Source organism: Mycetomoellerius zeteki, unplaced genomic scaffold (assembly GCF_001594055.1).
Source record: "Mycetomoellerius zeteki isolate Tzet28-1 unplaced genomic scaffold, Tzet1.0 scaffold188, whole genome shotgun sequence".
NCBI lineage: Eukaryota > Metazoa > Arthropoda > Insecta > Hymenoptera > Formicidae > Mycetomoellerius > Mycetomoellerius zeteki.
Genome location: NW_017256836.1, coordinates 1 through 22,997, shown reverse-complemented (window position 1 = coordinate 22,997; position 22,997 = coordinate 1). Strand labels below are relative to the sequence as shown.

General features: G+C 36.0%; 2 protein-coding genes across 6 annotated transcripts; one reads left to right on the top strand and one right to left on the bottom strand.

The window, feature by feature from the left end:
• The first annotated feature begins 11,836 nt into the window (after positions 1-11,836).
• On the top strand, positions 11,837-18,653 carry LOC108721953 (MAP/microtubule affinity-regulating kinase 4). Its single transcript, XM_018446801.1, has 10 exons — positions 11,837-12,158; positions 13,569-13,762; positions 13,857-14,003; positions 14,473-14,793; positions 14,893-15,016; positions 15,097-15,308; positions 15,507-15,652; positions 16,415-16,959; positions 17,027-17,448; positions 18,336-18,653. Exons 2-10 carry the CDS (start codon positions 13,637-13,639, stop codon positions 18,453-18,455), a joined length of 2,163 nt encoding a protein of 720 aa, XP_018302303.1. The 5' UTR covers positions 11,837-12,158; positions 13,569-13,636; the 3' UTR covers positions 18,456-18,653.
• A 2,165-nt stretch (positions 18,654-20,818) lies between these two features.
• On the bottom strand, positions 20,819-22,249 carry mRpL41 (mitochondrial ribosomal protein L41). Of its 5 annotated transcripts, none has more exons than XM_018446683.1 (3): positions 22,179-22,249; positions 21,435-21,618; positions 20,819-21,222 (listed from the first exon to the last, which is right to left on the bottom strand). In XM_018446683.1, the coding sequence occupies exons 2-3, from the start codon at positions 21,592-21,594 to the stop codon at positions 20,885-20,887; spliced, it is 498 nt and encodes a 165-aa protein (XP_018302185.1). In that variant the 5' UTR covers positions 21,595-21,618; positions 22,179-22,249; the 3' UTR covers positions 20,819-20,884. The 5 variants fall into 5 exon arrangements, with proteins under 5 accessions (XP_018302185.1, XP_018302184.1, XP_018302188.1 ...); XM_018446682.1 differs by having other exon boundaries at positions 22,232-22,243; XM_018446686.1 differs by lacking the exon at positions 22,179-22,249 and adding an exon at positions 22,141-22,158.
• Positions 22,250-22,997: the final 748 nt, after the last annotated feature.

Genomic DNA, 22,997 nt, shown 5'->3' with positions numbered 1-22,997 from the left:
TATCAAGCTGCAGATTCGAGAGATAGTCCCCCCCCTCTCTCTCTCTCTCTCGATTTCTCTTCAAGAATCCGTTATTCTATTAGAATATGTAAAATTTCTTGGTGTGACGTGCATCGAAATACGTTGACATAAGAAGTCCGTTTGTTCTTTTAGGTGAAGATTGATGTTACATTTATGTTACATTTAAGAAAAATGTTTAGGCAGCGTACGATCTTATATAGAAAGAAAACATCGAAATAAAAAGATTCATTTTTTTAGATAAAAATTTTTTTGATTGTGTTCCTTCCGGAAAATCAAAGTGAGAATAAAATTACGTTACACTTTTTGAACTTTTTGTACGTACGATCCTATCTCGAAGTAACACGTTAAAATAAAAAATCTATCTCTTCCTTTTATAAAAATTTGTTTAATTGTGCTCCTCCCGGAAAATCAAAACGAATGTAAAATTATATGTAATATATATTACACTTTAAAAAAGTAAAATCTTTAAATAAGAGAAATTCAAAACTTTTATTTGTTCTTTTGTAATTATCTCTTGATATGCTTTTCGAAGAATAATTCCGATATGTTGAAAGTAATATACAAATATGCAAATATTAAGTGTATGGATGGTTTTCGTACGGATTTTAGAAAAATTAAAAATACATTAATTTCAACTGCACGCGCCGTAAACAAAGAAAATTACAAATCTACTGCTGTGAAAAACCGAGGGGGAGGGAGGAGTGAGATCACAAATCACAATGCCGCCCCAATTAAATCAACATGGTCTCATTTAATGTAAATTAATACTTGCAGTTACATCAATCGTTAACATATCCCGCTTTTAATTCCGCCGTTATTCTCTCATTATTCTCTCAGCGACAGAAGCGAAAAACAAGTTTTGGAGAACCGCCTTGTTCGGTTTACGTTTTATATCCGGTAAAATCACGGGGATTTGCTCTTTAGGAAAGCCTGTTTCGCTGTTCGGGCATTTTCCGCGACAAGCCACTCGGGTAATTGAACGTCATGATCTCTGCTACTCGAGGTTGGTTATTTATTCAACGAACGGGGTGTTTATACCGCGGCGATGCTTAACTCGCCGGCCGCGCATCGCGCGCGTCGATCCACGCGGAGGCGACGTGCGACAAAAATCGTAATCGCCCGCCGAGTGTTTGTAATGCGATAATCCGTCGGCATGGCACGGTGCCTATGTCTCCTCGGTTCTGTAGCTTGAGGCGGTGATTCACGAAATTATTGTCATGACTTTATGGCAGCCACGCGTTTCCCCGCGGCGGAAATAGCCTGCGATGTGCGCGAGTGAATTTCGTTTGCTATTTTGCGAATGGGACAGTTCTAAAATCGTATGATTAAAGGTATGACGTAACATGCGGATTGAAAAGCTGGACAGAGAGCGAGAGAGAAAAAGAAAGAAGAGAGAATCGGCTATTTCAGCAATAAAACAGATACCATATATATAACATCGTATCATTTTCTATTAAAGTTATTTTCTACAGATGGAAATATAAATTGAAATCGAACAACTTAGTTAAAAACTTCGGATAAAAATTAATCCAAGTTGATATTACTATATACGTCATAATAATAATAAATATGCATTCAACGCGCGCGAAGACTCGATTTTTTACAGAATTGAAGTATAAATTGAAATCGAACAACTTATTGTTAGTTAAGAAATTCAGATAGAAAAAGAAATCCAATCGATATTAATATCTACGTCATAATGATAATAAATATGCGTTCAATGAGAAGAATAATAAATTAGACTTTTGTTTTTTCTCATTCTAATTTTTTTACCATCAACAACCATTTCATGTCTTATATACTTCAATATTTAAAAAAAAAAACATCTTAAAAATATATAATTTTATCAATTATATTATATCTTTTTTCCTTTCCTTCCTGTTGTCTCAACTCTCAAGTGACTATAAAATTCTTTGCCTAAGCAAAATTCGAAGTTTACTAATAATTATGTAGTCTTATCGAAGCGATATATATTCTTCATAGTTTATTATAGTTCCGGAAAAAAAATCAACAAAAGTGTAAAAAATAAATCGTACATGAATTAAAGCAGGTGTTAATACAAAAATAGAAATGAAGAGAAATAAAATGAACATCAAAATACAGAATCTATCGTAGGTCGGGTGGGAATGCATCTAAAGGTGAAAAGTGCGAGCCCGTTAAATTTAAAACATAATAGCTCGCGACCTCGGCATACATGTTGCATATTCAGTCAAAATTAAACTCGTAAAACACATAATGACATACGGCGAATAAAAAGCGAACCGTTCATAGTCGCGATTATTATATAATAATAAGCTGTTTACGCGTGGCGCAGGACGTGCGTATTAAATAGGATTAGAGATTAAGAGAGCTCGATCGTTCCTGACGAGTACAGTTACGCATTAATTAACTTGCAGTAAGTGCCTTGCATTAATTAACAATTGCTCGTAACCATAAAGGACGAGTCTTATCTACTTTTGTTTATCGTAGAAAACAAAATGCATGTGACTAAAAGACGAAATTACAGTTTCGAAGAGATAAAGAAATGTTCATGACTCTCTTTCTCTCTCTCTCTCTCTCTCTCTCTCTCTCTCTCTCTCTCTCTCTCTCTTTCTCTCTCTCTCCCCCAAATATTATAACAATTTAAAAACATAGTCATAGTTTGAAACATTAACATTTCGCGATAATTTTGTCAAAAATTAAAAATATATTTTCTTACACATTTGAGGAGCAGACTTTCAAAATGCGTTTTGTCCAAAATTTAATCTTTTTAGTTAGAGATGGCATAGTATTCAATGTTGAATAACTTATATTATAAATTACTCTGAGATATTCAGAAAGCATTTTGTCATCGTTAATTTATATGCTGAAAAAACATAGACATTTCGAAGTGCATTATGTTTTTTAATTAACTAAAAAAAAAATAAGATATATTTATTTAACCTTTTTAGCAATTGTTAAGCAATTTTGTTTAATATTTCACATGCACATATTGTTATTTTCTGTAAAGCGCGTAGTTTTCTTGTGTGCGTAGTTTCTTTCTTTCTCGTTTTCTGAAAATTACAAATTTTAGACGAAACGCATTTTGAAAGTCTGCTCCTTATTTACAATTATCTTCTAACAGATGTAAAGAAATATTTGTTTTTTTCTATGAAACGCTTATTTTCGTTCGCTTATTTATTAGCAGATTTTTTAGGAATTATTATCAATATATTAATCATTTATATGCACATATACCACGAACTAGTTACACTCTTATTACATATAATCGCAAAAGAATTATCCCAGTTTTTCAACTCGACGATTTAATTATGCTAGAAATTTTATACGGACGTCACGCGGACGTCATGCGGCTTCCGCGATCTCTATCTACTTTTCCGTCAATGGGTTTTCGGTGTATATGCTACCTACACTCCACGTACTTCGGTAGTTTTCATCGTGACGCACTTCAGACGCATTTACGCAGAAGACACGTCGATGCGAGACGTCCAATAACGCTTGTCACTGAAATCGAGAGAGCCCGCACCGAGTGGGTGGAATTGCAAATACACCGTTAAGTTAACTGTATATTTTACGCGGTCTCATTCGTATGTACAATTCGACATACGAAATCACACACAAAAGTCACATTTACACATCCATTTATCTCTTTAAACACGATATACAGAGTGTCTAAAAAAAACTTTTAACCGTTCTTTTACATCTTTTAAAAATTCTTTGCTTTGGAGCAGAACGTTATTTCAAACGATATAATTCGAGCGTGTAAGTCTGCTATGCGTAATTTATTGTCGTATAAAATCGGACTGCAGGAAGATCTACCTTGAAATGACTTAAGGCTGATATTTATAGTTCGTTTTTATTTCAAGACCGTTTTAAATAATGTCTCAAGATGTTAATACGGCTCTTTGATTAGTTCATGATATCTTAAGACTATACTTAAGATATCACTCTTAAATAAAAGACTCGACTATAAATACCGGCCTGAGATGATCGTAATAAGGAGTAAGTAACTATTCCTAGTACAGCAAATTCATGCGTGCGTGAGTCCCCATTTGCATAAGACGATGTAAATTACACACGCCGAAACGAAAATAGCGACTGTTCCGTAATCTTAAGTTCAATATCAACTCTTAATACCGGAGATAAGATCGTATTTTATGTGTGCGTCACTGCTGACATAATAACTGTGCTTTAGGTCACACAGTGCAAGAAAATGCACGCGATACACATGTTGCGAGCGATGTTGCAGCGAGAGAACTGACAATGTCGAACGATGAAAATTTCGACGCTGTTTGCAGAATGTAATACGTCTGCGTCTGTCGGATCAGCAAAGTTGAAAATCACGCAGAGTCGCATCAAAGTCTTTCGCTGGTACAGTAATTAATATCTTATCGTGTAAATATTGACTGTAACGACAGTTTACTTTATCATCTCGTCACAGTTTTACGATTGGGATAACTACTTCCTCCGTTTACTATTTTGCCTCATCGTGACGTCAAATAGAATCGTAAAAAAATTGCGTTCCAAGTTCTTTTTATTAATGTTACTTTACTGTACTTTTTATATAATTACTATTATTCGCCATTAATTAATATCTTTCGATGGTCACGAGAAATTTATCTCGTCGGTTAAAAGCGTTTCGTTTTCGTTCGAGCTAGAAACTGATAGCTGTCGCGCTCTACGAGAATAGAAATTTAATTTCGAGCGAACAAAGGCGATTTGTCAGAAAGGCTCATTACTGGATCGTGCGATGAAAAAGAAACGGATAACCACCGCGACTCTCAATTGCATAATCGATGATGAAAGGCGGAACTGTTGTATGGACGTTGAGCACGCGCTCTTATAACATATGCGGTGCCTTCTTTTCCTAGATTTTATTCGAAGTGAATGTAATTGAACCGAGCAAGCAGCCAACGAAGTTAGTTGAGAAATCCTATTGAAATTCCTTGACTGTCTTCCATCCTACTGCTAGCTTTTTCGTTTTCATCAATTTCCTCTTTCTGTTGACTAAACATTTTTCGAACTTGTGATAACTTTCTTGTCTGTTACGACCGTCATAATACTGATGAGAAAAGTGTTATTATAATTAAAAATATAGATATTACGTTTTTATTGATTTCCTCTTTCTTGTGACTGAACATTTTTCGAACTTGCGATAATTTTCCTTGATAGTATTATTACCAGTACAATATTAATGAGAAAAGTGTTACTATAATTGAAAATATGAATAAGAAATTGACCGATACGTACATTTCACGTTTCACGTCAACTTTCCATGTCGATGCTCTTCAGAACGTCCGGCAGTATCCGTAGCAGAAGTCTCAGAGGCAATAGATATAAAAGTAGGACAAATTTTTCTGTCTCTATCTAACCTTTACGTTCCTTCCGCATGAAACTTCTCGGAGCGTCAAAAATCGACGGATTCTGCCGCAACATCGCCCTATTGATTTACCGAAGTCGCTCGCGTGCGAGCGCGAAATCAAGCCGAATTCGACCTACGACAAGCAGAAATGCGTAGGTGGTGCAAGACCTGTCGAAGAGGAGCAAGAGAGAGAAACGAGAGAGATAAAAAGAGAGATCACGAGACTCAAGTCTCTCGCATATGTCGACTAGTATTACGTTCACCAGACTTGCTCGTCGCGAACATCTTTCCTTCGTGACGACAGTGACAACGACGACGAGGAAGCAGTTCTCTCCTTCCCGACCTTGCCTTGACGGTGCTATCGATTCCATCCGACCATGAAGATTCCGAAGGATGTCCGCTCGGGACGGAAAGACTGTCTCGAATATGACCTACGACAAGAGAATGCGTACGCATCGCGACGTAGGATGTAGGTGCATGAAGGATGAGTTCCCACGCAATTAATATTCCCAGAATGTCCTTTGAATAAATTCCGGATATATTTGAATAAATATCGGATTCCGAGAACCCGTCACATCGAGGACACGTGTCGGAAGAGAAAATCATTTTCAGAATTAAAAAAGTCTTCCTTGTCTTTTTACGTTATAAAAATAATTGGAAATAATGTGTGTGTAGCAGGTATTAATTTATACCGTTTTATTCTCAGATTTAATATAACACATTTATTGGAGAATTATTAATTTTTTTATATACTTTTTTGATGTTTCTTTCACGACGCGTTTTTTTTTTAATCAATTTAAATATCTCGTGACGTCAAACTTGATAAATGTCAATACATGGTTATTTTAAGTTGTATCGAAGATACAAATATATTAGTTTTAAATAGGAACAAATTTCCATAAATAAATTATATCATTATGTCAAAACATTACTCTTGTACATAATATTTTTCATTGTAAGATAAAATATTGGCGAATCAAAGAACGCAACATAACACATTTAATACATTTAAAATACTTGGTTATAATTTGTCGCTGATATTATAAGCTTTAGGAAAAATTGTACAACATTGGCACGAAATTCTTTATATTAAAAGAAATTTAAAGTAATATATTATATCGTATTCAATAGAAATTCCACGAATAGAGAAAGCTTTGAAAGATATATGGAGAACGTTTAACTTCAGTCGCCTTCCAAGAAAGGCGGGTCGACGTTCTATGTAGATTCTCGAAAATTATGCGATGCATTTGCAAGTAAATAGAATTTTCGATACTCTTAAAAAGAAACGTATCTCGAAATATGGATTTGTTTCGTTAAACGACTAGAAGGGCAAACTAGAATACAACTGAGATTCAACTAAGGAGAACTTCTGGAATAACCGATGTCTGAAACTCACCAGGGATATATCGTCTGAAAATAGCACTTTATTGCGTGTTTGTAAAAATCGCTACGGTTCTCTTTTATAAAAAAAAAAAGTAAAAATATAGGAGAGACACGCAAAATTTGCAGTGCTGACGACACATTTGAAGGCATGCCCTGACAAAAACGCCTGCGATTGACGTCAATTTTCTAAAAAAAAAGAAGAAATTGTGTGTAGGGGCACCGATTAAAAGCAGACGTGGTCGTCATCAATTATCCTTAATCTTTGAACCGTTCCACTGAACTGGTCGATCGGTAGAAAGAGGGTCCGAGCGCAATTTACAGCGCGCATCTGTTCCAAGCAATTATTTAACGCAATTATTTCATTAAAGGGATTAAATAATGCTTTGGATAGAATTTGTTTAATTTAAGATAACTGCTGCTAATGAACTGAATGAATTGTAAGAATTATTTATTGACAATAATTTTTCATTGCCTTGCTTCTCGTCCGGAATATAGGTAATCTTTAAAATGCACGAGGGATACAAAATACTTTTTCATTAGAATAAAAAATTGTAATTAAATAATATATATTATTAATAAACCACATTATTTTTTTACGCATGTTTGTAACAATCAAAGATATAATTACGTAATGTGATACTTGAAACCGAGCACGATGTTCACATGCGCAATTTTGTTCGATTTTATAGACAGTCGTTGATCGCTGCACTATAGCGTTCCACCTCCGCGCTCACTATAATTTCAACGACCCGTCGTTAAAACAGTGGAACGATTCTTCCGCACGATCGCGTTACATTCGATTTGTAACAGAGGAGAACACCTGCGAATTCGACGAGATAGACGCAAAACGTACTCCGTTAATATCGCGTATCACGTAACATCGGAAAAGAGCGCTAATACCTATACTATTGTACTATACAATTGCATATAAAGTAATCCTGACGTATCCAGATAATAATGTTCGTCGATATTAATATTTTTGAGATTTGTATAGATTTGGAATTATTTAAAATAGTCTTGTAGAAAAAGTACGTTTATATATATAATTTTTATATAATCACTTGAAAATTTACAGACGTCTTGTCTGGAAAAATATTTACTCTTTTTATTAGTAGACATAATGTAGACAAGGATCCTAATAATTTAATAATTTTAATGTAAGTATATTTTATTAATATAAAAATTATACGTTTAGTTTAAAAATTTACGAACATCTTGTAAAAATTTGGAACAGATTTGGAATTATTTGGAGTAGTCTTGCAAGAAGTGCGTTCAGTCACTTGAAAACTTACGGATATCTTTTTAGAATAAATATTTATATACCTTTTTTAATGCAAAAACAAAAAAATCTCATACAGTTATAGTAGCCTATAACTGTATGTACATTTTAATAGCAATAATTTTAATAATAATTACATTTTTGGCAGATTGTATTTTACACTCTGGAAAGACATAACGTGCTGTATACAAAGGACCACGAATTTCTGATTGTCAGTCGGACGCAAATCTGACTATAAATTCACGGTTGCATCTATTTAACGCGATATTTCATTAAGTAACGTGCGAGGGACGATGCCTCGTGCAATCCTTTGTTCCGAGCACGTTAATTATCATCCTTGAAGAAGCGGAACACGTACAGAATAGCCCTTGCGTTTCCTAAGAAATAATACACTGTATCGAAGGTATTGTGCATATTCAAAGCAGACGATTCATTCTGCGGTGTTCGTGGATCGTGAATCCGCATGGCGTGCACACACGCACGTCAACAAAGGTCCGTTGACGTCAATTAGTTCAAACAGAAAGAATCATTTGTTGGCGCGACTGTCACGAATTACCAATCTTCCACGAAATAACTCAGGGATCGACGAAAAGAGGAATGCCTTGTTAATCCATGTATAAATCGTACTCCTCTCCGCCTGTTGAGTGTCCGCTCGACCTTCATATTTCACTTGTAATTTTTTTTATCGTTAACTTCAACGAATTACTTAATTAAATATGCATACGAAAAATGTAAATAATCGTAATAATTGCATTTGCGCCTCTCGATAAATATTCATTAAGTGGATAAACGCAAATGAAACACTAAACTCTGCCACAACTGTGTCCACGCCTTTAGTCTCGCGCTTATAAATATTGATCCTCCTCGTAGAATACGACCCGAATGAATCTGATTAATCCATTCCTGGTTCGAAGGTCGATAAGAGAAACTTTACGCTGCTCCCAAGCCCGCTTATACCTTTTTATGCGAAACGTTACATCCTCGCTGGTGAAATCGGCGTTATGAAAAGGAAAAAATCGGCCGCGTATGATGTGGCAATGCATCTGCAATGGCCGTCTCGCTCCGTCGAACGACGCTTATATTCGCAACATCCATTTCGGTCTCGACTAGAATTACCAGTCTCTTTTAAGAATACATGTACTCTTTTTGAGGTCGTAAAACTCCTTTATTGGTCATGAATTAAAATTTTATATTTATAAAATTATATTATTAAGAATTATATTAATAAGAACTGTGACTAAAATTATGTTTTATTATAGTAAAAATTATACTCTTTAAAATCTTTGGAGTGGAATCTAACTTTAAAGAGTGAAATTTCTTAAAAATTGACAACTGGGCCACTTTTATCAACATTGACTCAATTGTCATTCTTTAGAATTAAATTCCACTCTAAAGATTTTGAGAAAGTAATAAAAATTATGTTTCAGAAGTTTTATTTTATTAAATATCTATACTTAACGCATCAAAAAATTATACTCTCTCCCTTCTTTTAAAAAAATATACGTATATATCCTCTTTTCTTGTGATTCAGACATAGTAACCTTAGTCTCAACGGACTCCATTATCGGCACGAGGATTATAATGCCGATCGAATCCATGTCCGTTTTCCTCAGCCCGAAATACCCTTGCCCTACTCGGTAGATTATGGAAAAAATAATGAAACCGCCCACGTAAATCGCTATTATTCTCAGCGCATCGTCAATATGAATTTATGACACTATCAATACGCGCGAGTGTATGACCACTCTAACATGCGACTATACATGCAAAGAGTGTCTCAGTACCTTCGATTTTATTTTCGTTTGCGCACACCACGATCAATCTAGAATCGATCGTTTCATGTCATCTAAAATTTTATGCCAGATAGATATGACCGTGATCTAATGGGATCTAAAAGATTTCGCTCGAGAGCTACACAACTTGCGTTTACATTCGCGAGCTGCTGTACCTGTGTCTCTCAGCTATGTGTTAGCGTCGAGAATGATTATCACGTCGATTGCCACGTCATTCATACATATATGAACGACACTCATTTTTATAAAAGACTCCGAGAAAGATACGTTTTCTATCGTAATTCTTTCTAATATAAAAAATTAATTTAAATTAAAAAAATTTTTTAAATTCATGTTTTATGATGTGAAAAGAAGAATGAAAAAAATTTTTTTAATTACGAAAGAAAATATATATTTCTACATTGAGAGAAAAAAATTGTTGCAATTACTATAATTTAATTGTAATTTACAGTCATTTTCGGTGCCAACCGTGTATTTTTTTTAGTAGAACTAGAAATGTAATTATTATTACTAAGCAGTTTGTTATAGCAGTAATAAAAATATAGCTCCTTATTATAATTATTTTGCCATACAAATATATATAATTATAAATATAAAATACTTTTCTTTCGGTATAGAAATTTATCATGAAATTGTGCGTCATCAGTATATGAATGACGTGGTAGTCGATATGTTAAATAGAAGAAGGCCGAAGCTCCAACTTGTATTTTAACGACGTCTCTTTAACCGACTTGTGATCGATCTTTTATTGGTCTGTTTTGCGCGAAATAAATACATCATTTCATTCAATTGCAGTATAAGGCTTGAGAAAACCGCTATGTAAGTATAAATGCACAATGTATTTCGTCAATTAAAATAAGATAAAAAAAGGAGAAGCTTCAACTTGCATTTTAACGACCGTCTTTTTAACCGACTTACGATCGATTGCTTGTAAGTCCGTTTTGCGCGAAATAAACGGCTAGTAAAAACTTTCGAAAACTAAAAAATGACGAGTACAAATTTTACCTATAATTCAACAATTATAATAATACAGAGATTATGTAGAGAGTGTTCCAGAATTTTTCTGACTTTCACGTTTTAATGACAGCCGCTCGAGGTTTTACTGTCGATACCGCTGAGTAGCAACAGTAATCGTCGATCATGCGAAGACCCCCTTAAGAGGCGAGATAAATAAGAGGAGAGGAATTTCGCTCGAGAGCAAAACAACGAGGCCGAGAACGGCGATTAGCAATACGTGCGAGAACATCGCGCCGGAATATATCGCGTCTTTTTCGAAAGATAGTTCACCTTTTCGCTTTAACGAAGAGAGTATTTTTCATCTCGCGGAGATTCGCGGATGTCTAAATAAACGATCGTAATCGCACGAGCGTAATTCCGGCTGTTTCCCGGGTTGTAAGGTAAATAAACGGACGACCGTATCCGAGTTTTCGTATCCTCGACGTGAACCCGACACGCGGCGACCGAGGCGGCGTGGCACTCGGTATTATGCAATCTACTTTATGCAAAGTGCCCCCCGAATGGACTTAGGTCATCGGAGAGAGCGGCGACATACGCCCTTGCCATTTCGCTATTCGTACTTAATGTCCGAGCGCGAATCACGGTTGTAACGCGCACTCGGACCGGTCACGTGCCGACGTACAGCGTCGCTACATCGTCGTGCAATTGCATCGAGGAGCAATTAACGATGAGACAGACACCGGGCACGTATACGTACGTGACGTCAATTGTCGAAGATAACGGGCGCGAGCGCTCACGGTAGTAATCGGTAGTGGTGGGCGTCGGGTGCACCGACGTAGGTTACGTGGGAGCAGCGGGAGGACAGAGGGTGGCGGGCGAATGGAAGGGGAGCGAGGAGCAGAAGAGAAGAGAAGAGAAGGGGTGAAGAGACGAGTCGTGGGAGCGAAGAGGAGGAGAGAGGGAGAGATCGAGAGAGGAAGCAAAGAGAGGGATGGTTCACTAAGAATGGCCGGGGCGACGGGTACGGTGTACGAGGGGGCTCCGGTCAGTCGTTATCGAACCGCCGCGCCGAGCGGAGCTCCTACGCTGAGTCGCGCGCGCGTAGGCAGTGTGCACGGCGACGACGGTTCCGCAGTCACCGCTCCGCTTACGCTCCGTCCGCTCGCGGTGGTGGACTCACAGGGGACACTCGCAAATATCCCTGTGAGGGATCTCTCCGGATATCTGGCGGGCGCGCGCGCCACGACGTCCGGCGCATCCTCACCGATGGGTCCTCTGGAGTACCATCTCCTGGTCGTCTTCGTCGCTGTCAATTCCATCTGTCTCGCTTCGCGCGTTCATCGGGGGATCCTCGAGGCGGCCCACCGGTAATTCCCGAGCCAAGGTAGGTGAGCGACTCGAGAGAAGGGGAGTCCATCCCTCGGTACCGCGTACACTCCAACCCCCCTCCCCCGCCCCGGTCCGAGAGATCGCCGCGGTGCTTGTCCGAGCGGGATTTCACGTCCGCGTCCGCGTCCTGACGTCGGCGACCTCGTCCGACCGCGCGGGGTTCTCCCTATCGAGGAGTATCGACGGCGATCGATCGACGGTGTCTCTCTCGATGGGTAGGAGGTCGTTGTCGATCCGTGACGTCAGCCGAGGATTTCTGTTGTACTTGTTGCGGGCGGGACTTTGTACTTCGTCGGGATTCGCGGCGAATCCTTGACGTGAGGCTCTCCTTGAGATCGTTCGTCGCTCTCGTTCTTTCGCGTATGTTTTGTTTTTCTCCTTTTTTTCTATCCACGTCCACGACGTCCTTTCTTCCGGGATACATCGCATCGCCTTCGACGGCTGATCGGCCTTGCCAACTCGCGTCAGCGGCATACGCGTGATAAGTAATTATCATAAGTTAGACGCGCGTTCGCCGATATCGTCCGATATGTATGTATATACCTCGGGAGCGAGGCAGGAGATATTGATATTTGCGTAAAAACTCGCGCGCGACAACGAAAGCAATTACGGGTCATAAAAATCCGATCCGTCAGATCCGACTTTTCGAAGTGGCTCTTTATGAATTTTCATCGGAGCCTGCGCCTGCGTATAATTGCTCGCACAGACACAACTACATGAAAAAAAAAAAAGACTCTACAGTGCACAAGAGCGGAAAGTCACAAAGGGCCGTGGACAAAAATCGACGTTTCAAACGGTAGTGATAAAAGCTTGGTGAAAGACCGGCTATTAAAAGTTACACAAATAATGACATTGAGTAGCAAACTTTTCGAAAGAATTTCTATGTGAACGATCACATTTCGGCTTTCACATTTTTGCGACTCTCCGCTCCAACAAAATATGTGGATATATTATATTTAACACACTTTTGTTGTCGTTGTTATTTTATTACAATTCCTTATTTTCGTCATTTTTATTCTTAATTCTTAAACGCCATTTTTCGGTATGACATACTTGGCTTCCTCCTTTCAATACTTTTCTACTGCTAACTCTTTTAATTAATAAATTTTTTAATGTCTGACGTTTCGATTGGAAACAATTTTTTTATTATATATTCATTTTTATAGTATATTTATTTTTAATAATTTTATGAAAGTTATAAGTAATCGAATCGGGTTGGATATGCCATAACATGTAGTGTCCACTACATTGTGTTATCCCGTAATAGTGTTTAAGGGTTAATAAAAAAATTAAATAATGCGCTTGTTATTTTACACGAAGCCATTTTACATCTGAAACCATTTTATGAAACTATTAGAAACTAGAAGTGCTTCTCTTCTAAAGCCGTGCGCTCCTATTGTTATAGATTAGCGAAGAGATTGATGGGAAGAAATTAATTCATAAGAGCGTGCAAGTTGAACGAGATATTTAAACATGGATACTGGATCGACACAGGGTAAAAAGCAAATTCGCGTCGGATTTTACGACATCGAAGGCACGATCGGCAAAGGTAACTTTGCCGTAGTAAAACTGGCTAGACATCGAATTACGAAAACAGAGGTACGCGCTTCCCGATATTTTTTAAGCGATGACGTTATTTTAAAAAAAAAGGAAATTACCATTATTACCGACGCAATTTAACGCTATTTTTTAGGTGGCTATTAAGATAATCGACAAAACCCAATTAGATCCTACTAATCTAGAGAAAGTTTATAGAGAGGTTGAAATAATGAAGCAGCTGGAGCATCCTCATATCGTCAAATTATATCAAGTTATGGAGACGAAGAACATGATTTATATGGTAAGCATAAAATTCAAAGAAGCAAGGCAGTTTATAGGCTATCTCCGTGTCTTGATACATTAAATGCTAACGTCGTGAATATTATACTGAGTATCAGGTTGCTTCTCGTCTTGGTGAAGTATTCACATGGAACTTAACATTGAAATTTAATGATGTATCAAGACACGGAGATACCGCAAACCGTATAACTTCTTTGAAGAAAATATCCGTGGAAACCTCAAAAGAGAGTACTCTCTAAAACTTTTAGAGTAAATCACACTCTGAAGAGTGAAATCTCACTATTAAAGATTAAAAATTAAGCTCTTTTTCAAGGTTGATAATTTTTATTCTTTAAAGTGAGATTTCACTCTTCAAGTGAAATCTCACTTCTTCCAAAGAATTTAGAGAGTATTATTATAACGAAAAAAAATTGTAGCCGTTTCTTTTTCTCTTATTATCAAATAAAATGCATTATTCGTCGCTGTTGTAGGTGTGCGAGTACGCGAGCAAAGGTGAGATATTCGACTACATAGCGCGATATGGAAGAATGGGAGAACCTAGGGCACGTGCGACATTCGCTCAGATACTCTCCGCAGTCGAGTACTGCCATGTGACGGGTGTGGCACATCGTGATCTGAAAGCGGAGAACTTACTTCTCGATGCTCAGATGAATGTAAAAATTGCCGATTTCGGCTTCAGTAACAGATTTGCCCCAGGAGAACGATTGAGTACATGGTGCGGTAGTCCTCCCTACGCTGCTCCCGAGGTCTTTCGTGGGAAGCATTATGCCGGACCGGAAATCGACGTATGGGTAAGTTTCCCATAATGATATGATAAAAATTCAAGACAGCCAAACGAATTTACATAATTCGAATTTAATTGATTCGAAATAAATAATTCGTTCTTGTAGAGCCTGGGCGTTGTATTGTACGTGTTAGTGTGCGGCGCACTGCCCTTCGATGGATCAACTCTTCAATCATTAAGAGATCGTGTGCTAAGCGGCAGATTTAGAATTCCTTACTTTATGAGCACAGGTGATTATATACAAAATATGCATATACATTTTATATGTTTAGTATTTGCGTTCCATTTACATATCAAATTCGTGTTACAGATTGCGAAAGCCTAATACGTAAGATGTTAGTGCTGGAGCCTTCCAAACGATACACCATTCCACAAATCAAGAGGCACCGCTGGATGGCGGGGACGGCAGATAGCATTTGTTCAGTGATCGTAACGCGGCCATCGTCATCCATTCAGGAACCAAATGAACAAATACTTCGACTCATGCACAGTTTAGGAATAGACATTAGTCGCACTAGAGAGGTAAGAAAACATTCTTTCATTGTTGTCTTACATTAAATTACGAATATATATACACATAATATTTATATATTCAGAAAAAAAAAATTTTGGCATTGTCCAGTTAATCAGAAAAACATTAGATTTTTACAAATTATTATATATACATATTGTTTCGAGCTTCTATTGTATTATGTAAACACGAATGTTATCTTTTAACAGTCTTTACGAAATAGCAGCTATGACCATCATGCTGCTATTTATTTCTTACTGCTGGAAAGGTTGAAACAACATCGCGTCAGCAGTACCATTAATAATGCCTGCTGGTCCACAGTTGCAAGAACAAAAGAAGATAAATTTAAATCAAGGTAGACATACATTACTAACAATAAGTATCATCACATGTATTTTCTTTTAAGGAGTTAATTTTAAACATCACTTTCAATTTAGTAACTTCCAATCCTACCAGTCGGAAAATTATCCTTAGGAAGAACAATGCCTTAATGCAATCAATTTTTATTTACAGCGATAGCTTAGTGGGACGTTGAACTTTATTGATGGGTGACGCACATATTGAAGATTTTATCAGGACAGGTTGGATTGGAAGCACATTGCTGTCGCTTTATTTTTGGTAACTCCTCATTTCATTTTCTTATTTCTTTCTTTACCCTAAATCCTGATTTTTAATTATAATTTTAGTTGATTTTAGTTTACTTTGTTTATTATGAGTAAAAACACATTATTATTTGAACAAATGTTTATATCATTTATGATTTCATGTTTTTCGCATTAATTACATTTGATTGACAAAATCTACTACCCTGAAAATATATTTTATATTCTATAATAATTTTATGCTACTAATAATAGTTGAACAAATAACATAACAATACGAAACTCGTGAGAAGGGCACAAAATTAATTTACGACGTAATGGTATTTTCTACAATTTAACAGCAGGACTAATGCTGAAAGATGAAATGATGAGAATACTTGATTAATAATATTAATATTTTTTGAACATATTGTTACATAAAGCATCTGTCCGCAGTCACCGCAAAAAGCTATAATGGCAGAACACAAATATTTATTTCAAATGTTTACGAGACAAAAATCTCTTTCTTGTTTCAGAGGAAGAGAAGATAGCAACAGAGGGGGAAAGAGATTCAGCTCGACGAGTTCTTCGACCGATGAAGGTTGTTGTAGTGCTGAAGGTGATTTAGAAGAAGGCCCAAGCGGAGACGAGTTGCGTGAGGCGCAGATCAAACTTGAAGAGCATAGATTAGGCCTAGATCACGATATCAGTCAACGAATTGACAGTCAGATAGTCAATCGAAGATTAAGTGATTATCAACATCATTTTGATAACCCGCTTATGGATCCTATTGATCCACCCAGTCGAACAACTTTGTTTATGGCGGGCGGCAGCGGTAGCTCGTCATCAGAACTCTTCGAATCTAGCTTCGATTCTGGCTGTCCGCCAGATTATACAGGGACGAATTGTTTCACGAGCAGCTTACCATCTTGTACGCCACCGCCACCCAAAAGTCCATCCCCTATCACTGGTCGAATATCCCGGGTCTCTCAGGGACGAAGAGCATCCGATGGTGGACCTAGATTACTATTCTGTCAGCAAGGTGTCAGCGATAGACCATCCAAGCAGAGAAGTATTCAAGGTGCGTCACGTTTGTTTGTTTGGCAACTTCACGATTTACGATGATGCAATAATTTAATCGTTTTCAGATTCGGGAAAAGCTCGAGGCCATCTGGATTTAGTCCATCTTAGACCACCGTCCACACCACCCGATAATCAACAGCAATTTAAGATACGCGGCGACTCGGGTACACAGCTGCAGCTTCTAGTGCAGCAACGTATGCTGCAGCAAAAGCGTAATTTATATCACCGGCACAGGGGCGGCGGTAGTCCGACCCCGATCCCAGTTTCCACCGCCGGCAGCACCAGTAGACGTGCCGATCACGTACCGAGGCAAGACAGCTACAAGCTGGCACAACGTACACAGATTTTGCCGCCTCTCTCTCAGGGACACGTCGACAGAGACTTCGATAGAGATAGAAAGCGAGACGAGGAGAGGTGGAAGAGTCTACCGTCCCGCTTGGCAGCGGATTGCCAGTTGGCGGAGAGGTCGCTAATATGGAGCCAGCAGGTAAATTCATAAAAAAAGTTACCGAAGTAAAAATAGATAGGTCGGGCAAATTTACGAATGAGGCGATATATACAGCTATTGGAGCGCTTTTTACAATTGGACTGTGATTTTGACACTCTCTATTTGGAGGAAGTAAATTAATCGACACCGTAGAAAATGACACTGTAGAAAATGAAATTGGAAAACCCTTGTACATAGTTCACTCAATATAGAAAATAAGATTTTTTTTATTGAGAGTGTCTCGGCATTATTGTAAATGCTTTCCACATTTGCAATAGTGAGCTAATGTACATAATGTTATTTAGTACCTATAATGTTATTTAGTACCTGCGATTTATTAGCACAATTATTTATGTTAAATGCAAATAAATGATTATTTTTCTTTAATTTGGCAGTTATCTTTTATTCTAATTTGCCTTACTGCATGAACCATCCTTGATATAAGATTATATACCATCTTGTTAGCAATTCAAACTTAAAATCGCACTTCAAATCGGAAACATTCAATATGAAAAAATAGACAACATTACTATACAATCGTACACTTGATTCAATATGCAATATAAATATTCTTACAGTATTATATCTTAATAAAGTAAAAATTTACATTTTTATATCTTTACATTTTTGCATCAATGTAATCAAGCATATTTTTTATATACGGATATACGTGTATTTTTATATATACACACATATATATATATAATATCTATATAAAATATTTTATTATAAAATTGAAGTGTTTATATCTCCCACAATGCTTCCATATCATTTTGCTTGGCACATATTTTCTCCAAGAATATATGCATATAGATACAAAAGTATAAAAAAGAAATTAATTATTCATATGCTGGATATTAAATAATTGATACAATATGAAACATTAGGTGGGTCTTAGTGGAGGTGCATCTTACTTACCACCTGGCAGTGTAGGTGGTTTCTTGTGGCCCGCCACCAGCAATCCACATTCAACGATCTTCGAGAATGTAGGGGATCCAATGGAATAAATTTCTGCCCTATCGTTATTAGTAATTGCCTCGAGATCTTGCGTATGAAAAGTCAGCTGAATTATTATATCAAATTTCAGCAGTGTTCCCTCTCTAGTCTTTCCACGTTAACTTTTATTAACATAGTTGCATATCATTTTGCATTTGATAGAGAAACGCTAAGGTATACGAAGAATTTAATAACGTTCACTCATCTATAATAATTATATATCTTTACATACTCAAGATCTCCGATTAGATGTATGGTACATGTTACTGAATGCCAAAGATTTACAAATTTGTACTTGTATTGACCTGTCACGTTGATACTCGAAGATTTGGTTAACGCGCTAAAAATTGCGTACAATATTCTACACAAATCATTCACTACTGTACTCCATTTCACAAAAATATACTTGTCAATGTTGTACATCTGCATGAATATATACAGGATACATATATTATGTCTCAAAAAAAAGTTCTCATGCAGAGGAAGAATCTTTATCATACAGTAACACGTGTACCTGCCTTATTAAAATGACTGATTCTACCAGTCAAATATCCAATTATATCATAGACTGATAATTAACAAAACACCAATCGAGTTTAATCGAAGAGCTAATGGCATATGACTTGCTTTACAAACTCCGCTATTGGAGAGTATGAAGAGAAAGAAGGAGAGAGATAGAGAACTGTGGGTTTTTTAAGTATTGTTAACTGTGGGGTTTTTAATTGACGGATTCAGATAGACTTAGATGGCTTTGAGCTCGTTCATTTCCATAACCGCTCATATGTATAAAACGAATAACAGAATATTACGAATTTACGCGATATAAATCCTTAGAGGATATAATTCTGTACTGCCAATGAGTGAGAGAAATGCGAATGCTCAAGTTGTTGAGGAGATATTATAAATACGTTATAGAATAAGACATAAAAAAAAATATTGACGATAAAGAATAATTGACAGCGACTGAAATAGGATTAAAGTTCTTTTGACAGCGGAGCACCAAGTACTATGCCATTTTAGCTTTTCCATTAATTTAATTGAAGAGTGGAAACACGACACGGGTTAAAAAGAATTTTTTCGTTATGTTTTTTCAATGAACGTTCCATTGTACAAAATTAGAGATGTTTTTCTCTTCCACTCTTCACAATGGTGACCATAGAAAATAGAGAAAATAATAACGAAAAACAATAATATTAGCGGTAAATAGTAGCTAATGTGTCAGAAGTGCTGCATTCTGTAAAGATGTTTAAATAAATTATTTACTATGATCATTTCCTACGTAAGCATAAGTTGACAGCATTTTGTATATGTTATCTCTTTCTAGAAACGTTTATAGCCACTGTATTAACAGCTGCACTACTTTTATACAAGTATCTTTCATGAATCATTCACTGATATTCTCTAAATATGGTTTCGTCTAAACAGAATATTTTCTATTTCGATAGCTCTGTTTTATGAGCTTCTTGCGTAATTATAATTAATTAGGAGACATTGACGAGAAACAATAATAATTACGAAGCCGTTTGTACATTTGATATGAATACAGCACTTTAAAAACAATATACATATACATACATATATTATTAGAACCTAGTGATCTAGTCAGTAGCAAGCAATACCGGCCGCGCACAACTCTGACAACGACTTTACTACTCAAATTTTTCGCCATTTTTTACCCGACAGGAAACAATCAAACTTCGCTCAAAAATCTTTTGATAAGTGAGACATAACTGTTAAGTTAGCCTAATCGCAAACGAACATCAATCCACTATCTGCAAACGGACATCAATCCATGAATCTCAGGAATTGAAAATCAATTTCGGCATTGTTGCGAATTCTTATGCCTGTCTTTTCTGGACTCACATAACTCTTTGGATTGCGTAAAATAGAAATCCAGTACGAAGTTTGGTAGCAATAAATTGATTTCACCTGTTCATCAAAACAACTATACGACTTCGACGGAAGATTCTGCGACAATTACATGTGATACTACTTGTTTTATATGTAAGCTATCGTTTTAGAAATATGTAATCTGTTTAAAAACAAAGACTACAATCCGTTTTGCGGAAGTAATTATTTGCTATCAAACACTGACTGCCATTACAGACAATTTGTCACAAAGAAAAAACAATAAAGAAAGAAACTGACCTGAAAAATGATCGCTTATACATGTATACAATGTAATAAATTTCGTTTTTCATGTTCTTAGCAAAGTGCGCACATACTATCACTTCAACAGTCATATACGATAGTAAGTAGTTACTTTTTGTAAATTGCAAAATTGTCGACATATGTATACATGCGAGTTCTAAATAAAACATATACAGATTGAGATCCAAACTAATGTGTTTCGAACATGAGAAGTTTTCTTTATTTTGACATGATCCACAGAAGAAATTATATTTACATTAGTGTTATAAATTAAAAAGTCTAGCAGAACTTACAATGGTTTCTTTTCGGTGAAAAGATCACAGCCCGTTTTTCTAGCTTGCTCCTTGGCTTGCTGCGGCGTGAGCTTTTCGTATTCACTAGGATTTAACGGCTCCCCGTTCTCGTCCAACTGACCACTTGCAAAATCTTCTTTTATCTTTTTAGAATATACTACATCAAACAAATCTTGAGCAGTGAATTCAGGCTCTGTAATCTCTTCCACTCTATATGATACGTATGGTTTCAATGTGAAACCTTCTAATGAAGGAACAATTAATTCAGGAATCATCTCTGGTATATTCACAAATTTCTTACCAATCTGGTATCCAATATCTCTTACGCCTCTTTCTGTAATTTATTATAGTAACTTATTAATATATATTATACAATATTCCTAATTTTTCTATAAACTAATCTTTCTCTATATCACTTATAATCCTTTTGCTCTTTATTTTATGATATATAGGTAATATATTTTATATACAAATAAAATCAGATCATATGTTGACTTATCAAGATAATCTACTCCAAAATGTTACATGTTGAAACTAACAACTTACTATCTATTGGTATGTCAGGATCTGGATTCTTTGCTTGTTGTTGTTTGAAGTTGCGACTGCCACGTTTACCGTATAATAAGAATTTGCGAAAATTCCTCTTTCCATTACAAACGCTGGAAGTCGCGATACTGCGTCGTAATATCATGAATGAAGACGACATTGTCGAGTTCTGCTGATTAGAAAACTAAAAAATAAAAATTACACATACATTAAATTTAAATATGATTCGAATTATGACATTATAAGGGAGCTATTAATATTTGCAAGAATTGTGTTAAACATAACCTATATATGATTGTAATTATTACGATTCAACAGTAAAGGACTAAGAAAGCATCTTTGAAATCATCAAGACAAAACACTAGAATAAAGTCAGAATTATTTACAGTCATATCAAAAAGTTAAGGCAAATAATCAGAGAGTAACAATATATTCCGAATTTTAAAAAGATGTCGTGTTAACCTCAAAAACAGGTTAAAAGCACAAAACCCACTAATCGATGAGATTAACTCCAAAAATCTCCTACGATAAATCACGACTCGTATCGGAGATAATGGATAATAAATGACTTTCCATTTAGTCACACAAATCTTTTTCTTGGCATTCTATGAATAACAAAAACAAAACTTGACTTGTGTCACCAAATGAAAAGCATCCACTGATTGACATTAAAACATCGTATTTACTAGTATTAATTAAATCTTACTTAAAATTCACACAGTATAGTAAAATAAAAAAACTAACTCTATAATTTGTATTGATAAATCAATTGAAATTAATCAAGAAGAAGCATTCACCGTCACCCTCATTCTACGCCATTATTATTATTTACATGCGACAAATGCACCAATATCGTGCATTGGTAATCCTCTATCAAAAAACTCCTTGGGTAAGTTTGCAAGATATCAAATTAAATAATCGGCTGTCGATTATTGAAATATACTATATATACAATATTATCGACTATCAATATTCTCGACTGACGGTATAAATATCTAAACAATTATTTCTTTGCAATATATGTATGTACATATAAAATATATATATATATATGTTTACAATTATTTAAAAAAATGTGAATGATGTAGCTAAAATGAATGGATGTACAGAGGCAAGACAAGCGTACAAAGATTATAGCCTGCTTTTAAAAGAAGAAAAACAGTTATCAATTTAATTACCATAATAATGGAGCTACATACACTTATATTTCTATGTTTTTATGCGCTTTTTTTTATGCTTGAAACGAGATAATTATATATGAACGTGTCAGAAAAAGATTAAAAATAAAATATTGAAAGCACGTCGACTATGAAAAGAATATTTTCAGTGCTTTCCATTTTACTGACACAAACATATTATTCTATCTTTTTTTACATTCAGTGCATTATTTATATGTTTTCGAAATAATGTACATATTGATAAAAAAAATTTGCATTAAAGCATGTGCGTCAATATTGTTTTGTCATTCTAGTTTTACAAAATTAAATATTATAAACAAGTGATCATATTTACGAATTTCATAGGTATCATGTTATTTTGCTCCAACATCTACTGTAACGTTGG